General features: G+C 45.4%; 4 protein-coding genes across 4 annotated transcripts; 2 read left to right on the top strand and 2 right to left on the bottom strand.

Moving 5' to 3' along the window:
• Nucleotides 1–3219: 3219 nt before the first annotated feature.
• Nucleotides 3220–11215, bottom strand: N7517_000228 (uncharacterized protein; the record flags this gene model as incomplete). Its single annotated transcript, XM_056717958.1, has 8 exons — nucleotides 3220–4356; nucleotides 4418–9066; nucleotides 9119–9731; nucleotides 9793–10318; nucleotides 10377–10710; nucleotides 10764–10821; nucleotides 10872–10958; nucleotides 11018–11215. The coding sequence occupies 8 exons, from the start codon at nucleotides 11213–11215 to the stop codon at nucleotides 3220–3222; spliced, it is 7602 nt and encodes a 2533-aa protein (XP_056582093.1).
• A 670-nt stretch (nucleotides 11216–11885) lies between these two features.
• Nucleotides 11886–12414, top strand: N7517_000227 (lipocalin-like domain-containing protein; the record flags this gene model as incomplete). Its single annotated transcript, XM_056717957.1, has 2 exons — nucleotides 11886–12302; nucleotides 12373–12414. 2 exons carry the CDS (start codon nucleotides 11886–11888, stop codon nucleotides 12412–12414), a joined length of 459 nt encoding a protein of 152 aa, XP_056582092.1.
• Nucleotides 12415–15431: 3017 nt separating this feature from the next.
• N7517_000226 (uncharacterized protein) lies at nucleotides 15432–15658 on the top strand (the record flags this gene model as incomplete). Its single annotated transcript, XM_056717956.1, has 2 exons — nucleotides 15432–15589; nucleotides 15628–15658. The coding sequence occupies 2 exons, from the start codon at nucleotides 15432–15434 to the stop codon at nucleotides 15656–15658; spliced, it is 189 nt and encodes a 62-aa protein (XP_056582091.1).
• Nucleotides 15659–15982: 324 nt separating this feature from the next.
• N7517_000225 (putative oxalate/formate antiporter) lies at nucleotides 15983–17410 on the bottom strand (the record flags this gene model as incomplete). Its single annotated transcript, XM_056717955.1, has 3 exons — nucleotides 15983–16899; nucleotides 16995–17087; nucleotides 17137–17410. The coding sequence occupies 3 exons, from the start codon at nucleotides 17408–17410 to the stop codon at nucleotides 15983–15985; spliced, it is 1284 nt and encodes a 427-aa protein (XP_056582090.1).
• Nucleotides 17411–18708: the final 1298 nt, after the last annotated feature.

Genomic DNA, 18708 nt, shown 5'->3' with positions numbered 1-18708 from the left:
TTTTGAACAAGATCGAACCACCCTTGGATGATTTTCGGGTCTTCGCACTTCGCACGTTCGTAATTATAGCGTCTCGAGAATCGGGATGAGAGGAGAGGGTGTCGTTTCACAAAGTTATAAACCCATTTTTCGCCGACCGAAATAACCGGGGTGGTTCCACGTTGTTGAAGCAAAAGGTTCGCCATTTCTCGTACAGTAGAAGGCCGGGGGGCAGATCCACGAGAGTCCATAGAAAGAACCCATCTTTGAAGAGATTCCTCTTCATATTCGGTCAATTTATGCGAATTTGCGCGACAAATCGCGCGATTTTGGTAGCCACGTAGTCGGTCTTGAAGTGTTGAACGTGGTATGTTAAAAACGCGTGCCACTTCGCGAATTGAAGAGATTTCTTTCTTTTTAAAAGCTTCAATAGCTAATAAAACCCTACCCTCTTGCTCTGCTGAATTGCTAGAGGATTGGGAGCGAATTGGTGGCATGGTGCGCGGTTGAATTGACTAAGTGCTAATCTATGGACGCGTTTTGGGCTGGGTGGCCGGCTGGCTTACATGGCCGACTCGCTTACCGATTAGTTAGTTAACTACAATAGTTACTTAGCTTACATAAATCTAGAAAGCAAGCCTTCCGCCTCGCTCCTCAGTCGCGTTACGCTTAATGTAGTTAAAGACTCTTTAGAGCTAAATGTCTCTGATATTGACATCAAACGTGAGCTCAGTCGCTCAAAAGCTTCAACAATCTATGAAATCCAGCTATTTAGGAAGCCACGTGTCATGAGCTCGTAAACTCAATTATTCCGTCTAAGGATGACACTAACCTGCTAGTTCCACGGCAACGGCGGCCCTGGATATATAAGAAAAGGCTGAGATTTAAATTGTTTCCGCTGTAAATTGAACGATCATCACAATCTCCGTGACTTTGGCGTGTGCGACCGAGGCTTTGTTCTTGCTTTTTACAGCCATATCGATCTAGTTGATCCGTCAGCCTTCCACCCGTCGCTTAAGCATTTCGCCGACGATAAATACTAACCTAGCGCGATCCTGCTCGAATAATCACCTTGTGCTGAAAGACTAAATTGCGAAGATTGTTCTGAAGATCTTTTTCGCTATGCTGATGAGGGAATAAAACAGACCCATAACGCCTTTGTCCACCATCATGATATTTACTAGGAGAATATGCTTGTTCTATCTGGCATAGGGATTATTTGGGTTGATTTTGATGTTGCGACAACATTTAGTAGCATGGGCCCTGGCGAGAATGTATATTGCAATTATGAAAACGAGCTCGTCGAAAGTTTTGGAAACCTTCTGGTTTGTATAGTCAGTCCATTTACTTAATCATCATGCAATAGCTAACAAAAACAACCATTAGAACGACGACAGGAGATAGGGTCTTCCACCCAATACAAAGTATACGAAATGAAAAGCCACAAATATAAAAAATCCGAACTGGCACAATGCTAGAACGTGAAACGGGTATGGCGCAGACACGACGCCCTGAAATACGACAGCTAATCATATCTTCTCTATGGAAATACCTGAATGCCGGAAATGGCCTTCGGCACTATCCTGTTTTGTACTAACTTTATATACGCACCGCCGAAGGAAGGCATGAAACCCTTGGCCAGGATTCTCTTCGTATGCAGACCAAGATTTTTTTATATAGGCCTTCAGCTTGGCAAAGAATTCCTCGATTGGGTTGAAATCCGGCGAATACGGCGGGAGGTATAGTAACTTGACTCGTACCTTAGCACATAAGGTCTTGATTCGATCTGAATGGTGGAATGATGCGTTATCCATAATAAGCACGGATTTTGGCTCCGGCCACCTTCCACAATGCTGGAGAAGCTGCTCGATAAACGATTCGAAGAACGTGGTATCCGTTGAACCTTTGGAAATACGAGACATTATGATACCGTCTTGAGCATATGTAGGCAGTATCTGAAAGCGTTGGCCTCGATGAAATGTTGACACTTGGACTGTGTCACGCCGAGTGGTGACTAGCTAGTTCGCCTATATCTAATCCTTTTATCGCATCCGGATTCATCAACAAACATAAGATGATATGACCGAAATTCAGATAACTTATGCTAGTAGAAATCTCGTAGTTAAGGGTTCTGTTCTTTGGCTTTTTGCTGTGCTTTCTTTTTCGTCTAGCCAGCTCGCGAAAGAGCGCGTTTGACGCTAGATGACGATGGTAACATGTTGAACTCATCCCATAGGAAGATAGCTATCTCTTCCACGTATGGACCAGGCTTTTCGGCGAGATGGTCGTAGAGGGCGTTAAGCATGATAGGGGCGATACTTCGTTGTCGGCCGACCGAGACTGGGGGGGGATCTGACACTACCGAATAACCGCAAGTTCTTGCGGATGTTAGTGATAGAGCGCTCGCTGCACTGCGCTATAATACCTTTGCCATTTGCGATGTAGTAAGTCTGTTCTTGCTGCATATCATATGAATAATCATCTTACGTTGCCAGGACTCGATGTTTCTTGCCTGACAGAAACCTTTATTATTAGGCTAACTGAATGAGATCCAGTTCCAGTGTGATCTTGTGTACATCATTTGACAATTGGTGGGGTGACCCAGACTATCAAACGACCAGAAAAATCGACATGAGTTACCGCAGGAGCATGTGAAGAGCCTTGACTCGAGAGATCCTACTTAAAGACTGGAGTAACACATAGTCAACATCATCAGTCGAAGAAGAGACTGTTTGTTGGCGGAAGTGATAGATTTGTGCCAGTTTTATATTATCTCTATATGTGTTCGAACACCGCTGCAAGGCGCCTCCCGCTCCATTGATGTTGCAATGACTAGATTCAGGGCTAGCAATTATGAAATCGTAGCTTGGTTGGTTTTGCTCGCTGATGACCAATTTTAGAAAGCAAGTAAACTAGAGCACGCGGCGATATTTAGAAATCAGAGGAACCTCCGACGGTTTATAGCTTACTTAAAACTCCTTTGACCGCTAGCGACGTTATTTCGTTCGCTTGTGGGGTACGTTAGTTAAATTGTTAGGAGAGCCGATACAGAAATACAGAGACTTAAACACCATTCATTGGACCCCTGCATTTTCAATACGGCTTCGAGCGACATCAGGCATAGTCATGGGGATGCTGAATATTCCTCGGGCGCACTAGTAAAGCTGCGACCCTCTTTTGTCGATAAATTGGAGAACACAACAAAGAGAAATGACCACAGGATAAGTCAACCCACATCTATCACTCCGTCTTAGACCAAATTTGATCCACTATTGTCCCAGCCAGTGCCGAGAGTGACTGACTCTTGGTTAAATCGAAGACACTAATATCGGCCCTGGCGCTTTGAACGATCCAGCTGCGCAACTCCACTGCGACCAGGGAGTCGACACCATATTCTGCCAGCGGCACCTGAATGTTAATGTCTGACTCTGGGATCATGAACATGCTAGAAAGCTTGACTAAAAGGGCATGATTGATGAATTCCACAGCAGCTGACCGTGAGCTGCTAGAAGTCAAACCGTCTTTGAGCGAAACATTATCGCTAGTGCCATGTCTTTGCAAAGCCGACTCAGAGCTCTCATACCCCAACAGGCCAGCGAAACGAGGTTCCTTTCTCCAGGAAATGTCTTCATGATTCGAGAATGGGGCAATGCCGCTCAAGATCTGAGCCCCGCCTGGTTTCCGCAGTGGGCTATGAATTGCTGCCTGGAAGAGGCGCAGAACCTCCTCTTCTTCGTGGGCACGGAACCCTACTCTCTCTAGATGGTCGGCAACACCTTCTAGGTTAGCCGCGGCACCAACCGACTTCACGCTCCCGAGATTTATCGATATGCCAGGAAGCCCTCTGGTGGCACGGTAGTTGGCAAGTGAGTCCTGGTACGTACAACCTGCGGTATAATTTGCCTGGGACGTATTTCCTAGGATACCGGTCGCGGAGGATAAGGTAATAAAGAACTGAAGGTCCGGACTTTGAAACTGGTTATGGAGGTTGAGACTGCCAATTACCTTGGGACTCAAAGCCGATTCCCATTGTGCGTGGGTCATATTTTCAAACAAGGCATCTTGCAAGATCATGGCTGCGTGTACCACACCTCTTATCGGTGGCATCTCATCCTCAGTCTGTTGGACCATGTGCTGGATGTCTGATGCGTTTGAAACATCACATTGCCGCGCCACACAAACCGTTCCTGTCCCGCGGAAGGTTTCTAGGAAAGAATCCAAATCTGGGCTCTGCGCATGTCTTGAGGCTAAAACAATGAATTTGGCCCCTCTTTGAGCCATCCACTGCGCCAAGGAACGTCCAATGCCACCCAACCCGCCCACTATGAGATATGAACTATCTGGAGAAAAGAAAATTCCATCGCGCCGAGGAATCACCTGTTGATATAGGTCAGTGCTCTTTACATTGGTTCGTTCATTAAGATTCGAAGATGCTTACATTCACCAGATCTTCTATATCCGCCTTGACCACGATCTTGCCAATGTGCTTCCCTGCTTGCATTGTGCGAAATGCTTGAGGAAGATCTGAAATAGAAAAAGTGGTGATCGGCGTGCATGGACTGATCTCTCCCTCTTCAATCATACGAAGTACGCTTCCCAGGATTCGAGAAACCTTCTCGCCTTTGTGGGTCCCAAGATGCACCAAATCCATTGCGCAGAAGGAAACCGAGCGGCCGAAGTTCTCCATCTCAAGCTGACGATTTTGCTGGATATCTCGTTTCCCGATCTCCACAAAGCGACCTAGAATCGCAATACAATCCCAGCTTGCCTGGAGGAGCTTCCCAGACAGCGAATTCAATATGACATCGACTCCCCTGGAGTTGGTAATTGACATGATTCCTTGCGCGAACGAAGTATCCCTACTAGAGTAAATGTGGTCAATGGGGATCCCATAGGTATTATGCACGAAGTCACGCTTCTTTGGAGAGCCGACAGTCACGAAAATCTCGGCGCCAATATGTTTCGCAAGACTTATCGCGGCCTGGCCGACACCTCCTGCTGCGGCGTGAATTAGAATGGTCTCCCCTTTCTCAAGATGCGCGATTTCCATTAAGGCGTGATAGGCGGTGATATATATCATCGGGATCGAGGCTCCCAGTTCAAATGACATGTCATCTGGCATATTTGCGACAGAGGTCGAAGGAACTTGCACTCGATTTGCCCAATGTCCTGCTGTCATCAAAGCACATACCCTGTCCCCAACTCTGAATTTGTGGGAAGAATCTTCATGCACCGCAATGACAACGCCTGCGCATTCAAAGCCCATGAATCCGTCCTGCATCTGGCCCAGGGCAACAAGTACATCCCGGAAGTTGAGACCAAATGCGAGTGGTATAATCTCCACCATCCCATCCGCAAGTAGTGGATTGGGTCCACCGCTGAAAACCAGACTATCCAGGCTGCCAGGGGATTTTGCCTGAAGTTGAAGATATGTCGATTCTTGGTGGAAGCATTGAGCTTGAATCTCGGGTTCCGATATCTGCTTTGCCAAAGCTAGATTTTGCCCGTAGTCCTCGCAAATTCGAGGCACGAGAATCTGACCTTGCCGCTCCGCAAATTCGTATTCTGTTCTTTGCACCTTCCAGGAATCATGAAATGTGCTCTTCAAGACGTCTACAATTGATCTGGCGGTTTGGGGAGTCCAAGAATCAGCGATCGGATCCAAGTCTAGAGATATATAACACTTGCTGGGATCTTCCAATCGCAATGTCCGGAGAAACCCAGTGACCAGAGCCGATAAAGGAGACTCGCAGTTCATAACACCCCCTCTGGTAATCCAAAGGGTATATTGACTTGCTCCAATAAGGACTTTGAGATTATGGAATTCATCTGCCGTCAATTTGTTCAGACTGGGTTGATCAAGGTCGCCCAGGTATATGAAAGCATCTGCCCGGATCTCGGGCTGGCCCATTGAATGCACCGAACAATCTAAGGCGGTTGTTTTTTGAATCAACTGAGTGAGATCATCTATCCATTCTAGTGGAGGTGCTTGTTTGGAGGGAAGAATAACGGCGATATTGGCCCGGGGTGTGGACTCAGGCTCAACGCTGGCAGTCACCATCATGACACTTATGACATTTTCCTGTCGGTTCTCGCAGTCGCCGACTTCAAGGTCTAGTCCTCCAAATCCAGATTTATCGAAAAGTGACGTCCAGGCATCCACCGTGAGCGTTGGAGAAAGCATTCTCTCGGGCTCTTCACTCAACCACCATCCCGGAAGAGTTCCGAAAACCATTTGGATGTCCACTTCGTCTTGTGTACTCTCCACAAGAATCAGGCGGCCACCGGGTTTTAGTAGCTTTCGGACATTTTTCATGGTCCTTTGCATGTTCTTGGTAGCATGGAGAACCTGGCAGGCCACAACAAGATCGTAAATTCCGATTCCAAAGGACTGGCTTTCTGGGTCTTCTTCAATATCGAGTCTCAGATAGTTCATTCGCCCATTCAACAACCCAAATTTCTCTCGTGCTGCCTCAAAGAAGCCTGCTGAGATATCGGTGAAGTCATACTGAGCGAGCTTGGGGTTGGACATTGTTTCGTCGCCTGCACCCAGCGCTCGAAGGACAGGTGCGGTGCACACGCCAGTTCCTGCGCCGATTTCGAGCACCCTCGACCGAGGGTTGGTGTGAGCGAACAACCTGACCAGTTTTTCAACTTGGCTGAGGGATCGATGCAGCTTCAATGCATTCCCATAGTACCGATCAAGAAGGCCATCTTCCATCATCAAGGTGAGTGGCTCGGCTTCCTTTCGGAGAATCGGCATCATCTTAGCTCCCACTCGACAGAGCATTTCTCCGTTGATACTCTGGCGTGACACTTCCTCAAGTAAGGAATTCTTCTCCTTGGGGGTCGAAAGACTCCATTCCATAGGACATGATTCGTGCACGTGTTTCATCCAGTAAACTAAGCGCTTATGGTGCCACTCTAGTTTGAATTGATCTTCTTCGGTGAGTGATTGGAGAACCTCTTGCGATATATAAAAGACGGCTCGGGCTAAGTTCCCCATAATCACTTTCTCCTTCGGGTCCTTCGTTGTAGCCAGTTGACAGTGAAGATCATCCTTCGTCAAGAATGAAAGATGACAACCCCAGGTGGTTTTTAAACAAAGAGTTGGATCAAAGGTATGATCCTCAATGGATTCCCGGTCAATTGACCGGCACAACATTCCTTCAACCTTTATTAGGGAAGTTGATGAAGTGGCGCCGTCTACTGTCACGTCTAGCGAGGCTTCAAAACCTTGGGCATTTGTCTTGTTAACATGCACTGACGTTTTGAAAATGGAGTGCGGAATATTTTCCAATTCGGAGGAGACATATAGGCTTTTGACAAAGATCGGGATCGTAAGGCCCATCTGCTTCATTTCTGCGAGAGGTATAGCCGAATAAATCGCATGAAAGGCCGTGTCCAAAGTGATGGGATGGATCAGAAGGTCGGATCTGTGCTTTGATGGAGTGTTGCAAGCGATTTCTGGCACGGAAAAAGTGGCAAGGGACATTGAGTCAGTGGCCTGAATTTCCTCCAAATTTCGAAACAAAGGGCCAAATGTAAGGCCAATGTCTTGAAGTGATCTGTAGAAATCCTTCGGGCTGATCTTTCTCAAATGGTGACCGCCATGGCTGTTCTCTCGGCCCAGCAAGGAAGATTTATTAATTTCTTTCGCTGTCTCAGAGCTTGCACATATAAACCCTCTACAGTGCTCAGTCCACACTCCTTCGGGGCTTAAGGAATAGACATGAAACTTGTCTCCCTTCTTGAAATTCAGGTTTTCCTCACCGACGTTTCGAATCAGTAGCTGGAGATCAATTCCCTCCGTAGTATCGGGAATAAGAAGAGCTTTTAAGAGTTCGATATCTCGTAGCTCATATCCACCCTGTGAGCCTGACACTTCTGTGTATATTTGTGAAAATGCCTCGATGGCGATTGCCACAAACCCTGCGCCAGGAAAAATCATCTGAGACTGGAGCGAGTGATCTCTCAGCCATGGTATCTCTGAGACGCGGATGCGGCGGCGCCAGGTAGGCTCTGTTGGGACTGATCCGATGATTCGAGTTCCAAGGAGGTCATGGGGCTTATACTCACACACCCGCTCTTCCTTATGAAGTGGCGACTCATACCAGTAGCCGACTGAATGGTTCCAAGGGTATGCGGGCAGGTCGTGAATGACACGCTGTACTTTGGAGCCGTTGGGAAAGCTGACAGCTTCTATATTCACATCATAGCCTCTAACCTTTAGTAGACACGCGACATCTTGCATGGTCTTGACAGCATCTTGCCCCCGAGATAAGCACGAAGCATACGGGATATCCAGATTTTGCAGTCCAGGTAGACCCAGTATCTGTCGAATAGGTCCACCCAATGCTCCATGTGGACCGATTTCAATGAGCATGTCGATGTTCTGCTCTCTTGTTTCTCCTCCAACTATCATCTCGCGCAGGGAGTTCTCAAACAAGACCGGTTTCACCATGTTGTCCACCCAATGTGCTGGGCACAGTTCGCGAGCAGATTCCAGCAAACCTCCTGTGACGGGCGAAGAAAACAAGATGCCATCGAAGCTCCCACTTACTTGGAGGTGCTGGCTCAATATTCTTTCGTATTCATAAGCCATTGGGGCCATGTGATGTGAATGATAGGCACATCCTACCTTGAGCCGGCGAGCAAAAACATCATCCGCTGCAGCCATTTGTTCTATCTCCTCGATTGCATCAACATCCCCTGAAATTGTCACACTCGACGGGCTGTTAAAACAGGCAATCATGGCTTTACCAGATGAAATACGCCGTAGATACTTGGCAGCCACTTCTTTTCCATGTCCAAGAGCGAGCATACCACCACGGCGATCAGAGGCCTCTAGAAGACTGTTGCAAAGATAACCTCTGAAATAAGCACAGATCATAGCCTCCCTAAAGGTGAGAGCGCCTGCAGCATAAGCAGCGGAAATCTCCCCGCTAGAATGACCTGTCACGGCAGTGGGTGAGATTCCCCAAGATACTAGAAGGCGAACGAGCGATATCTGAATGGCCACACATAGCGGGAAACTCAAAAATGGCTCATTGATCTTGGAAGTCTTCTCGTTCCTTAGGAGTTCATCTGTGTTGTTATCTGTCAGCAACGATCATCACATGTGCCTGGGGTTACCTGCCTACAAGCCCCCAAGAAGCCCCCAGATTGCCAAGACAAGAGTCGGCCTCGGTCAGTGATCTCAAAAATGCTGGATAGGTTGACATCAGCTCCCGGCCCATGGCAAACCACTGGGCACCCTGCCCGGTGAAGACAAATCCCACCCGAGGAGGATGCAAGGATAAAACTGGACTTGTTCGAGGATCCACCAAACCGTCCATGACTTCGTCCAAGCTTTGGGCTGATATAGCAACCCGCCATCGGAAATCGGATCGTCTTTTCGTTAGTGTATGGGAAAGATCAGCCAGGCTCCATGTGGAAGCCCTTCGCATTTTCTGGAGGTAGCTAATCAAGTTTTCCACCATCGTCTTTGCAGTTTTTTCCTCTTTGGCACTAAGCACGAAGATATGTCGGCTGATTTCGTCGGAGGAAAGAGTAAAGTTGCTAAGGGTATGCGCCAATCTATTGATTTCAACGCTCCCATCTCTACCGCCCTGAACATCGATCGATCCCCATGGATGGCAATGATATCCATCTTCAATGATGACATGAGCATTTGTACCTCCGTATCCGAAATTACTGATCGACACACGTCGAGGTTTGTGGCTTGGCCAGGTAGTAAGTTCAGTAGGAGCCTAATTTATTTATGGTTAACACTTTCGAGCAGGCAAAGGCTAAGATCAAGTCTCGACTCACCTTGAGTTTAAGACTGTGAAAGTCGATAGCCGAATTTGGAACATCAAAGTTGGCGCTAGGGGGGATCAAACCCCGATCCAGCATCATGCAAGTTTTGATTATGGACGCAAGACCGCTGGCACTTTCTAGATGACCAAGGTTTGCCTTGACTGAACCGATAAACAGTGGGTCATCAAGGGAGCGATGCTCACCAAATACCGTACCAATTGCATTTGACTCTGTCAGGTCGCCGGCAATAGTTCCTGTTCCATGAGCCTCAACGTAAGCTGTATCCATGGGATTCAATCCGGCGAGAGAATAACAAGTGCGAATCAGATCCTCTTGGGACTCTCGTGATGGAGATGTGATGGTAGAAGTCTTTCCATCCTGATTCACAGCGGTTTCCCGAATCACAGCACGGATTGGATCGCCATCACGAACGGCTTCGGAAAGTGGCTTGAGTACAAGACTAGAAATGCCATCACCACGCCCATAGCCCGAGGCACGGCTGTCAAAAGAATAGGACTTTCCGTCGTCGGATAGAAATCTTATTGTCAAACGTCAGTGCCTGAATGTGGATATTTGTACCAAAAATGACGACTCACCCAAGGTTTGACAGAGAAATAAACATGTGCGGATTCAACATGATGTTAGCACCTCCGACTAGAGCCATCTTCGATTCTCCCGACCGTAGACTTTGGCATGCCAAATGTAGAGCTACGAGACCAGTTGAACAGCCCGTATCCACCGTCAAACTGGGTCCTCGAAGATCAAAGAAGTGGGAAATGCGGTTGGAAAACATGGCAGCACCGTTTCCTGTTAAAAAGTACCGGGGGATATTGTCGGCATCTTGCATCAGGCTGTCATGGTAGTCTCTAAAACACGCGCCAGAGAACACAGACGTTGAGCTCCCAGCCATCTGTGTGATAGTGATACCCGCTATCATAAGCTTAGCACGGGTTGGCTGCAACGAGAATCAAATTTGCACTTACCACTTTCCATAGCTTCGTAAACAGATTCAAGTTGCATGCGGAGTTGCGGATCCATGGCCTATAAAGCTTAGATTCTCATTTTCTATGTTTTAATCTGCTAGAACATACATTTGCTACTTCGGAGGTAAAGTTGAAGAACGAAGCATCAAAAAGAGATACATCTTCTTTAAGAAAGTGAGCCCCCTTTGCGTTAGTCTATTTAAAATATGTCAGATATAGGTAGGTCAAAGCTGAGAGTAGGCTTAGGCTTTTACACTGCCTATCTTGTCTCCCTGTGGGTGATAGAATCCCTCCAAGTTGAAGCGGGCTTCCTTTGTTTGCGACAAAGTATTGCGGCCATCGGCACATACCTGCCACAGCTTCTCCGGTGTAGTTACATCCCCGGGAAATTTGCAACTCATTCCAATTATGGCAATCGGCATGGTTTTAGGTGGAGCCATCATAGAAGTCATTTTTTCTTTCTTGTAATGGATTGTCTCTAGGAGGAATTGGTGAATTTGTTTGATTTGAGAATATTAAACTTCAAAAGCCGGGAATCGCTATATGTTATATCCTTCTAGCTAGGTTCTAACAAACCATTCTAACAAATCCGATCTACGAGACATGAGAAATCTAGAGAGATCAGCGAGACCGAAGGCTCCCCAAACAGCACGCCACATTCTAAGTTTCAAGAAATTATTAGCCACCAATACATCATTAGTTGGGTGATGCAATGGGGCAACACGGTGGTAATTTTCTTCAAAATTCGAATTAAATAATGAGGGAACCTAATGTACCTAGCTTGATGCAGTACTTGGTCATGCTTTGATGCATATGGAATCAGGTATGAATGACTTCGTTCTGTGGTCAAGCTTGGTTTGAGGACCGCGAGTTGCCTCTCCTACTGCAGATCAGTGATAACACTATACGTCTATGGAAGGTCGTACACCTTAGATAGGGCAAGTAGGCGGATGAAAGGCCTTCTTTGTGCTACCTCCTAGGATGGCAATATGATCTCTAACCGTTCAAAATCATATATAAAACTATCTTTGGCATCGGTATTTGTAAAATGTATCTTGCTATTTAATAGCACTTACATTTCGTTTATCTCCGAAACACCTTAGTCACATTTTACTATTCACTATGTCGTCTATTGCAGAAACTCGCCAGAGCTTGGTTGGGACTTGGTCTCTAGTTGAATATAAGGCAGTACGAGCTGATAATGGCTTTATCAGCCACCCGATGGGCCCTAAAGCTCAGGGCTTCCTCATTTACAGTCCTGAAGGATTTGTGTCCGCCTATTTGATGGAGCCGGAAGCTCTAGAATTTTCAGATGCCGAGGTTGGAGGAGGTACGAAGGACGAGCTCTATCGAGCTATGAAGCATTACCTTGCGTACTGCGGTCGCTTTGAGCTAGCAGAATTGGATGGTGTAGTTCTCGTGACGCATCATATGGACGTTTGTTCGTTTCCCAACTGGCTTGGTAGTGCACAGGAGCGTGTCATCAAGTTAACGGGTAACTTATTGGAGATTAATACAGCCGAGCCTGTTCTATATGGTGTAAGTTTTCTTGGTATCCATTATTGGATCCAAATTATTTCTAAATAAAGCTCACACATGTGATTTCTAGGGGCATTTTCAGCACGGGTCTCTAGTATGGCAAAAGTCTTAGCCTACATTTGATGTTTGCTGGGCTAATTGGGATGCTCATTTCCTTTGACTAAGCACAAATAGAAGCTGCCACTTCCTATATGTAAATATTTTAAACTAGCCCTAGCCTTTAGAACAACAAAGTCCGGGAGCTTGGAACGCTGATATATGTAACATACACTATAGACATGTGAATATAGGATAAAAATGCATTATCGCATCTATCACGTATTACTACGCTGAGCCTTTTTCGTAAGTAAATAGAGCGCTCCGTCGATCCTCCCTTATTGGTAACTGCCCCAGACGTAATGTAAACCGAAACATTAGGTGGGTTATTGCGACCACGCAGTCAACCCAGCATAAAGCCCCACGTGGTGAACACCATATATTTAAGTTGAATGTATTGCATAAGATCCAAGAGACGAATCTATCAGTATGGGGTGTGGCACAATGCGTATTGCTCTTCTAACGTGCGGCACACCGTGGTTAATCTCATCCAGAAGGGGAATAGAGGGGTTCATTTCATATAGCACAATTCGACCTCCAACATTCATAAACAATACTTCCACTTTTGACCTATGTATATTCTTTGAATATAGGTTCGTGAACCACTTCAATAAGCGTTGTTTTATCGCCGCTCCCGGATCATCATCGGCGCCCCGGGTGATCGCCGTATTCGATTGGATTTGATACATTGCATTACATTAGCGGTTACGCAACAGTTTTTCTCGCCTCCCTCTTTTTTAAGAATGCAAAATTGGGGAATGATCGTAGTGGTACTTTGGTAGCAAAAACAAAAGACAAAGACAAATAGAGATAATAAAGGAAAGGAAAGAAAGACTATTTCTAGGTCCTTACCTATAAAACACGTGAGGTCGCATATACATTCTACCTACTCTTATCTTTTAACAACCAAGTCTGTTTCTCTAAATAAGCATTTTAAGTTCTGGTATTTCAAGCTGCAATCTTGATGCAAACAAAGCAAATTCCTCACAGCTTTAAGCCTTATAGGCCTAACTAATATACCTTCAAATCGCGACTATGTGGAATTGATAGCGTCATCTATCACCACTTTACCCAGCACCAATACAAAATCGTACTTAGTGTCATGGTAATGTCATAGTTCATGTGATGGCTGTTAAAAATGCTATAGAAATATCATAATAATTTACACAGGCTCTTCGATAATAGTGACCACTGACGGACAAACCTAAAGTAGCTTAGTGGTCGCAAGATAAAATCGAGTGTCCGTAGCCCTTCTCATCTAATTATTTCAAAAGCTGTAAATCCGAAGTCACTGTATGAGGCCAGCTATGTCTAACAAAGCAACGTTCATGTATTTTTGGTCATGTGGCTTTGAGCTTTGACAGGCAATCAGAGATCTCGACATTCTTGAACGGTTTACAAGTCTTAAAATTGAAGCTTTTCATCTCTATACAAATGGTAGTATCTCCATGTTTTTACACTTGTAAACCACCTAGAATATGGAGATCAAAAGCTTCATTTTTGACACTTACAATCCATAGGAAGTCGAGATCTCTCCATTTGTATGCTAATCAAAAGCTTCATTTTTGAGAGTTGTAAACGCCAGAAAAATCAGGCTAAGGGTGCACCCTCTATCTTCCATCTTCCAACTTCGCTCCAGTCTTCCATCTGTGCCATCGTCGTCTTCCCTACTGTTCGAGTCTACGAGAGTAGATAATATCATATAGGATGATATGAATCAAGCAGGTTGGTGTTGACCAAGCAAGGTGATATAGACCAAGCAAGATGGTATAGAGGGTAGTTACTACAGGAGGAACTACTAAGTTAATTAAGAAAGGAAGTAGGGAGAGGCTATGCTTAAATACTACAGGGAGGTCATGTGACTATGAAAGATCTCAACACCTACGACAGATTCAATTGGCATTATTGTTTCCTAGCTAGTTAATTCGGCATATTTGTTGACTGTAGCTGGGGTTCTAGTTCTCCACCTTCGTTGTTCATGGCTCATAACCATCGTCTTCCACACCCAGATCTATAACCGCGAGGCCCAGTCTGTCGTCATCTTCGTCCAACTCAACACAACTGAATCGCAAGAAGAGACTTGTTTATTACATAAATTTAGCCATATAGCGGGTGACCTGCGGGTGCTATCCTTTCTCCTTATAAGTATTCTGTCAGAAGGAGACTATGATGAAGTGCATTGTGCGATGTGAGATTGATTGAGAGTTGTCGTAAAAAGCTAAGAGCTAAGTGCTAAGAAACCTGACATATTCCAACCCACAGATCTCTAACAATTTTTTCACCCTACTAAGAACCTCCTCTCATTGTGGCCGTTCTAATTGTTCGTGGAGCTTATACCTATGTCTTTCTCTCACTCTCTCTCTCTCTCTCTCTCTCTCTCTCTCTCTCTCTCTCTCTCTCTAATCATTCCCCTTTTTCCATCTGATTCATAAATATTCTTCACCCTCCTACACCTACGTACCTCTCTCTATACACCAATCCGGAGATCTCTAACACTTTCATCACCCTATTAAGAATCTCCTCTCATTGTGGACGTTCTAATTGTTTGTGGAGCTTGAAAAGAAAATATCTCTCCTTTAAATCATTTCCCTTCTCTCATATCACTGAATCACCTACATTCCTCATCATCCTGCATCTACGTACCTCTATACGCCAATCCCGAGATCTCCAACACTTGATCGTGCCAAAAATCTCCAAACTACTCGATATCCATTCCTATACAGTCTCCCAGTCTCTATAACAGCACTTGGCGAGACGGCTGTAAGTCTATAAGAGCCTCAATGTATGATTCCATGACACTAATATAGAAGCGCAGTACCACACACAGCCAATACTAGCTTCCTACGTAGCGAATATTGTACCCGGGAGCCGAGAGGTTGATGTTGACCATCTCTGGACAAACCTCCTCGCATATTATTTCCCAACCTTGGGAAACTACGGAGTTGAACGGAAGACTTATATCCTTTCCGATCACAGAATAGGGCAAGCGTTTGCCTGAGTACCCTAATTCGTGGTTCAATGTCCAATGTGATCATGGTGGAGAACAAGAAGGCCTCCATGTCACAATCTGGTTCTCTGCCACCTAGTTCCTGGGCTCATGCAGAGCGTCAGCTCTTGGAATATATGCTATCCCGTCGTGACAATCAATTGCGGAACCTTCCAGATCTATTTGGAATAGTAGATATTGGAAGGTACGTATGTTAAGTTCTTTCAACTCCAACAAGAAAAGATCGAGCTTGATGATTATCGAGGTGGTTTGACCTACCACTTGGAAACTGATAACTTGGCTATTGAGCAAACGATTTTAGCGATGAAGGGGTATATCGTTAGATATCGTTGACTTGACATAGTTCACAGTTTTGTTTCATGTTGCTTTTGCCCCCCATTCTTTTTGTTCCCGTTCGGTTACTTTCGCACCTTGTGTATAACATATTTGAAAAAGGTGTAAGATGTGCAAAACGGCTTTTTTGTGTAGTACAACGTGTGACCAAAAGCCAAATACATAATTGGCCAATGTATAAAATGAATGCATTCATTGCTGGGGCTAACCGCCCCGGGCCTTTCGTAAGGTATGTAGAAGCATTCTAAAACTTGGTCCCCCAAGCCCATCCTTTACAAATGCCACGAGATACGACGAAGGCAATGGTGGATGTAATATAGAGAACACCTCCAAAAATAATCAACCCATAGTACTCCCCATTGTTGTGCTGCTGAATAGCGCCTGCAATAGGGAGTGCGATGAGGGTGCCAAAGGAGACCAGCGTCCATGTAGTTCCAACTCTCTTTCCATAATCTTGGATTTCACAGACCTGAGAAATGCAAACAGGTGCAATACTGATAGCTGAGCCACTCCAGAAGCCGAACAGCACAGCGTACCCAATGACAATTCCCAAGCTTTTAGGCTCGACTAGATCCCCGCAAAGCCAAAGAATGAGAGTAAAGAGTGAACACATTAAGCAATTCACGATCATAACGTTGAACCGACCCATCCGGTCTGCCACCAGTCCTGGTAGGAAGCGTCCAAACACAGCACCAAGATTAAGAAAGACAAGAATCGCATATGACAACTGTTCATCGAAGCCAGAATGAAGTGTGTAGGAGGTGATGTATGTGATTGGAATGAAAGCGGCAAATTCAGCAAAGAAGACAGCCAGCGTCGCAGATCCGTATTTGATATCTTTGAGGGCCTTGAAGTCGAGGGATGCAACGGCTTTCTTGGGAGGAAGTCTGGTTCGGAGCGTGAGGCATGCAATTGAGCACAGCAATGCACATACGAGAGCTATAATTCGGATTGCCCACGCAAATCCGATGCGAGGAGCTACAAAAAGAATTATCAAGGGAAATATGCAACCCCCAACGCCACCCGCTGTGCAGGCCACTCCAGTTGCCCAGCCACGTCGAACATTGAACCAATGGCCAACAGCAGCCAAGGGAGGTGTGAAAAGTGTGCTAGCTGATATCCCTCCGAGGACGCTGAATGATAAAAATATCTGATAATACTCTTGTCGACAGTTAGACTTTATTTCTTTGGCGGTGAGTGCATCCGTGGTGAAGGTATTGCAACAGGAGAGACACGAATAGATATTAGGAACATACCCTGACTGAAGCTCAGAAAAATCAAGGAAAGTACTATTCCAATAGAGCCCGGGAGCACTACATATAGAGGTCCGTGAGAATCAAGGACTGCACCTGATGTTACAGTTAGTTTAGACTGGATTCAATATGGGAAGATTCTTACCAAATTGTGCACCCCCTAAGAAAAGGAAAAATGTGTAGGTTCCATAGATCCAACCAATACTTGACTCGGAATAATCCTTGAGCTGGTGGGTACTTGTCCAAGGTTGCAGAGCTCCCAGGCTGTTTAAAAGTCCCATAGAGGGAATCATGGCACACCAAGCCCCAAGAACCACAGACCATGCCTTCGACCCACCTTCGGGATATTGGTCATGGTCCGACTCAACCGATGCAATTTGAGGCGAATCACACCCTTTAGAGTCGATTCCCTGCTGCATTTTCAGGATAATAGGAGGGAGAATAGTTGGCTTTCCAAATGGAATGTGAGAAGGTTGTATGTATACTTTCGAATTGGATATTGAAGTATATAATCTGAACTGCCATCGAGATCTTAAAGCTTGTCAGGTTCTGAGTTTCAATTTCTCCCAAATTTCCCCCAAATTTCCCAAAAAAAGCCTTATCTTTGAGAAAACGGCCCCACTAAATGCTTTAACGCAAAATGGCATGTAGTGGGTCTATATATCTTATTAAAAATGAAGGCTTATGCTCTCAGCTTTAAACGTCATGGACGTCTGGTTCTGACGATCGGTTTCGTTTCGCGAGAATATCTTATTCTAGAAGCACTTGGAATTGGAGGCACATGATGCTACCCTGGGGTTGTCTGTATAGACTGATAGACTTGAGGATGTGACGGAATTAAGGGAGCTGAGAAGGGGCGAGATGTAGGGTAGAAGAGGGTTTGCGCTCCAAATTGACCTACCATGCCTTGCAGACGGTCGCTTGCGAAGCGAAACTATCTTCTTTTGGGAAGAAAGTGTATGGGTCAAAGTTCCAAGGCAAAGCTAAAGAGTTATGTTGAAACAGTGAGGATTAGCGGTGCGCTAATCTCCAGGAGAAATTATCCGTGAAGAATTTATAAGTAATCAATAGGGGCGATTCAGAGTGTTATTATATCAACTCCTTATTTGGGGGCAGGACCCCTGCTTGTCCTTTGTTTCAGACGCAGATAATATTGTGTCAGTAGTATTCAAAAACCCTGTGTACACTCCCCAATTAGTAAACTGTCATATATGACTTAAACCTGCTTGAAACTCAGCATTTGGTCAAGTGGCTCTATCGAGCTCTGTATCTATATAGAACAGAGCACATCCATAATGCCAAACTGCGAAGTAAACGCATATCTTTGCCGATTTTCGCATCTCAAATTCGTCGTTCTTTCTCGTTTTGGGCTAGAGAAGCGCTGATTATATTCAATTAGGAGTGGCACTTGGTAAGCTATGGAGATATTCTCTGACCTCTAAGCCAAAGAAGTCAGTTTATCTATTAGCTTAACCCATTTTTGTAGAAGATGAAACCAGATAATCTCAATAATACATTAACTGGTATTGGGCAGATTTGAATGTGAAATTCTACTAGTTCATGAAGCAATACTGGATGAGACGACGTGTCCCCAGCTTTAACTTAAAAGCTGTCGATAGACTGTGAACCCAAAAAACGGTTGAGAGATCGGAAAATGGCAAAGCTGGTTTTAAGCAAGGACAAAAAAATATGGCCTGGAAGGTTTTGAGGTTATAAC

The sequence above is a fragment of the Penicillium concentricum genome (genome assembly GCF_028827145.1).
Source record: "Penicillium concentricum strain IBT 3081 chromosome Unknown utg000001l_segment0_segment0, whole genome shotgun sequence".
Taxonomy (NCBI): Eukaryota; Fungi; Ascomycota; class Eurotiomycetes; order Eurotiales; family Aspergillaceae; genus Penicillium; species Penicillium concentricum.
This window is presented reverse-complemented; position numbering and strand designations above follow the sequence as displayed.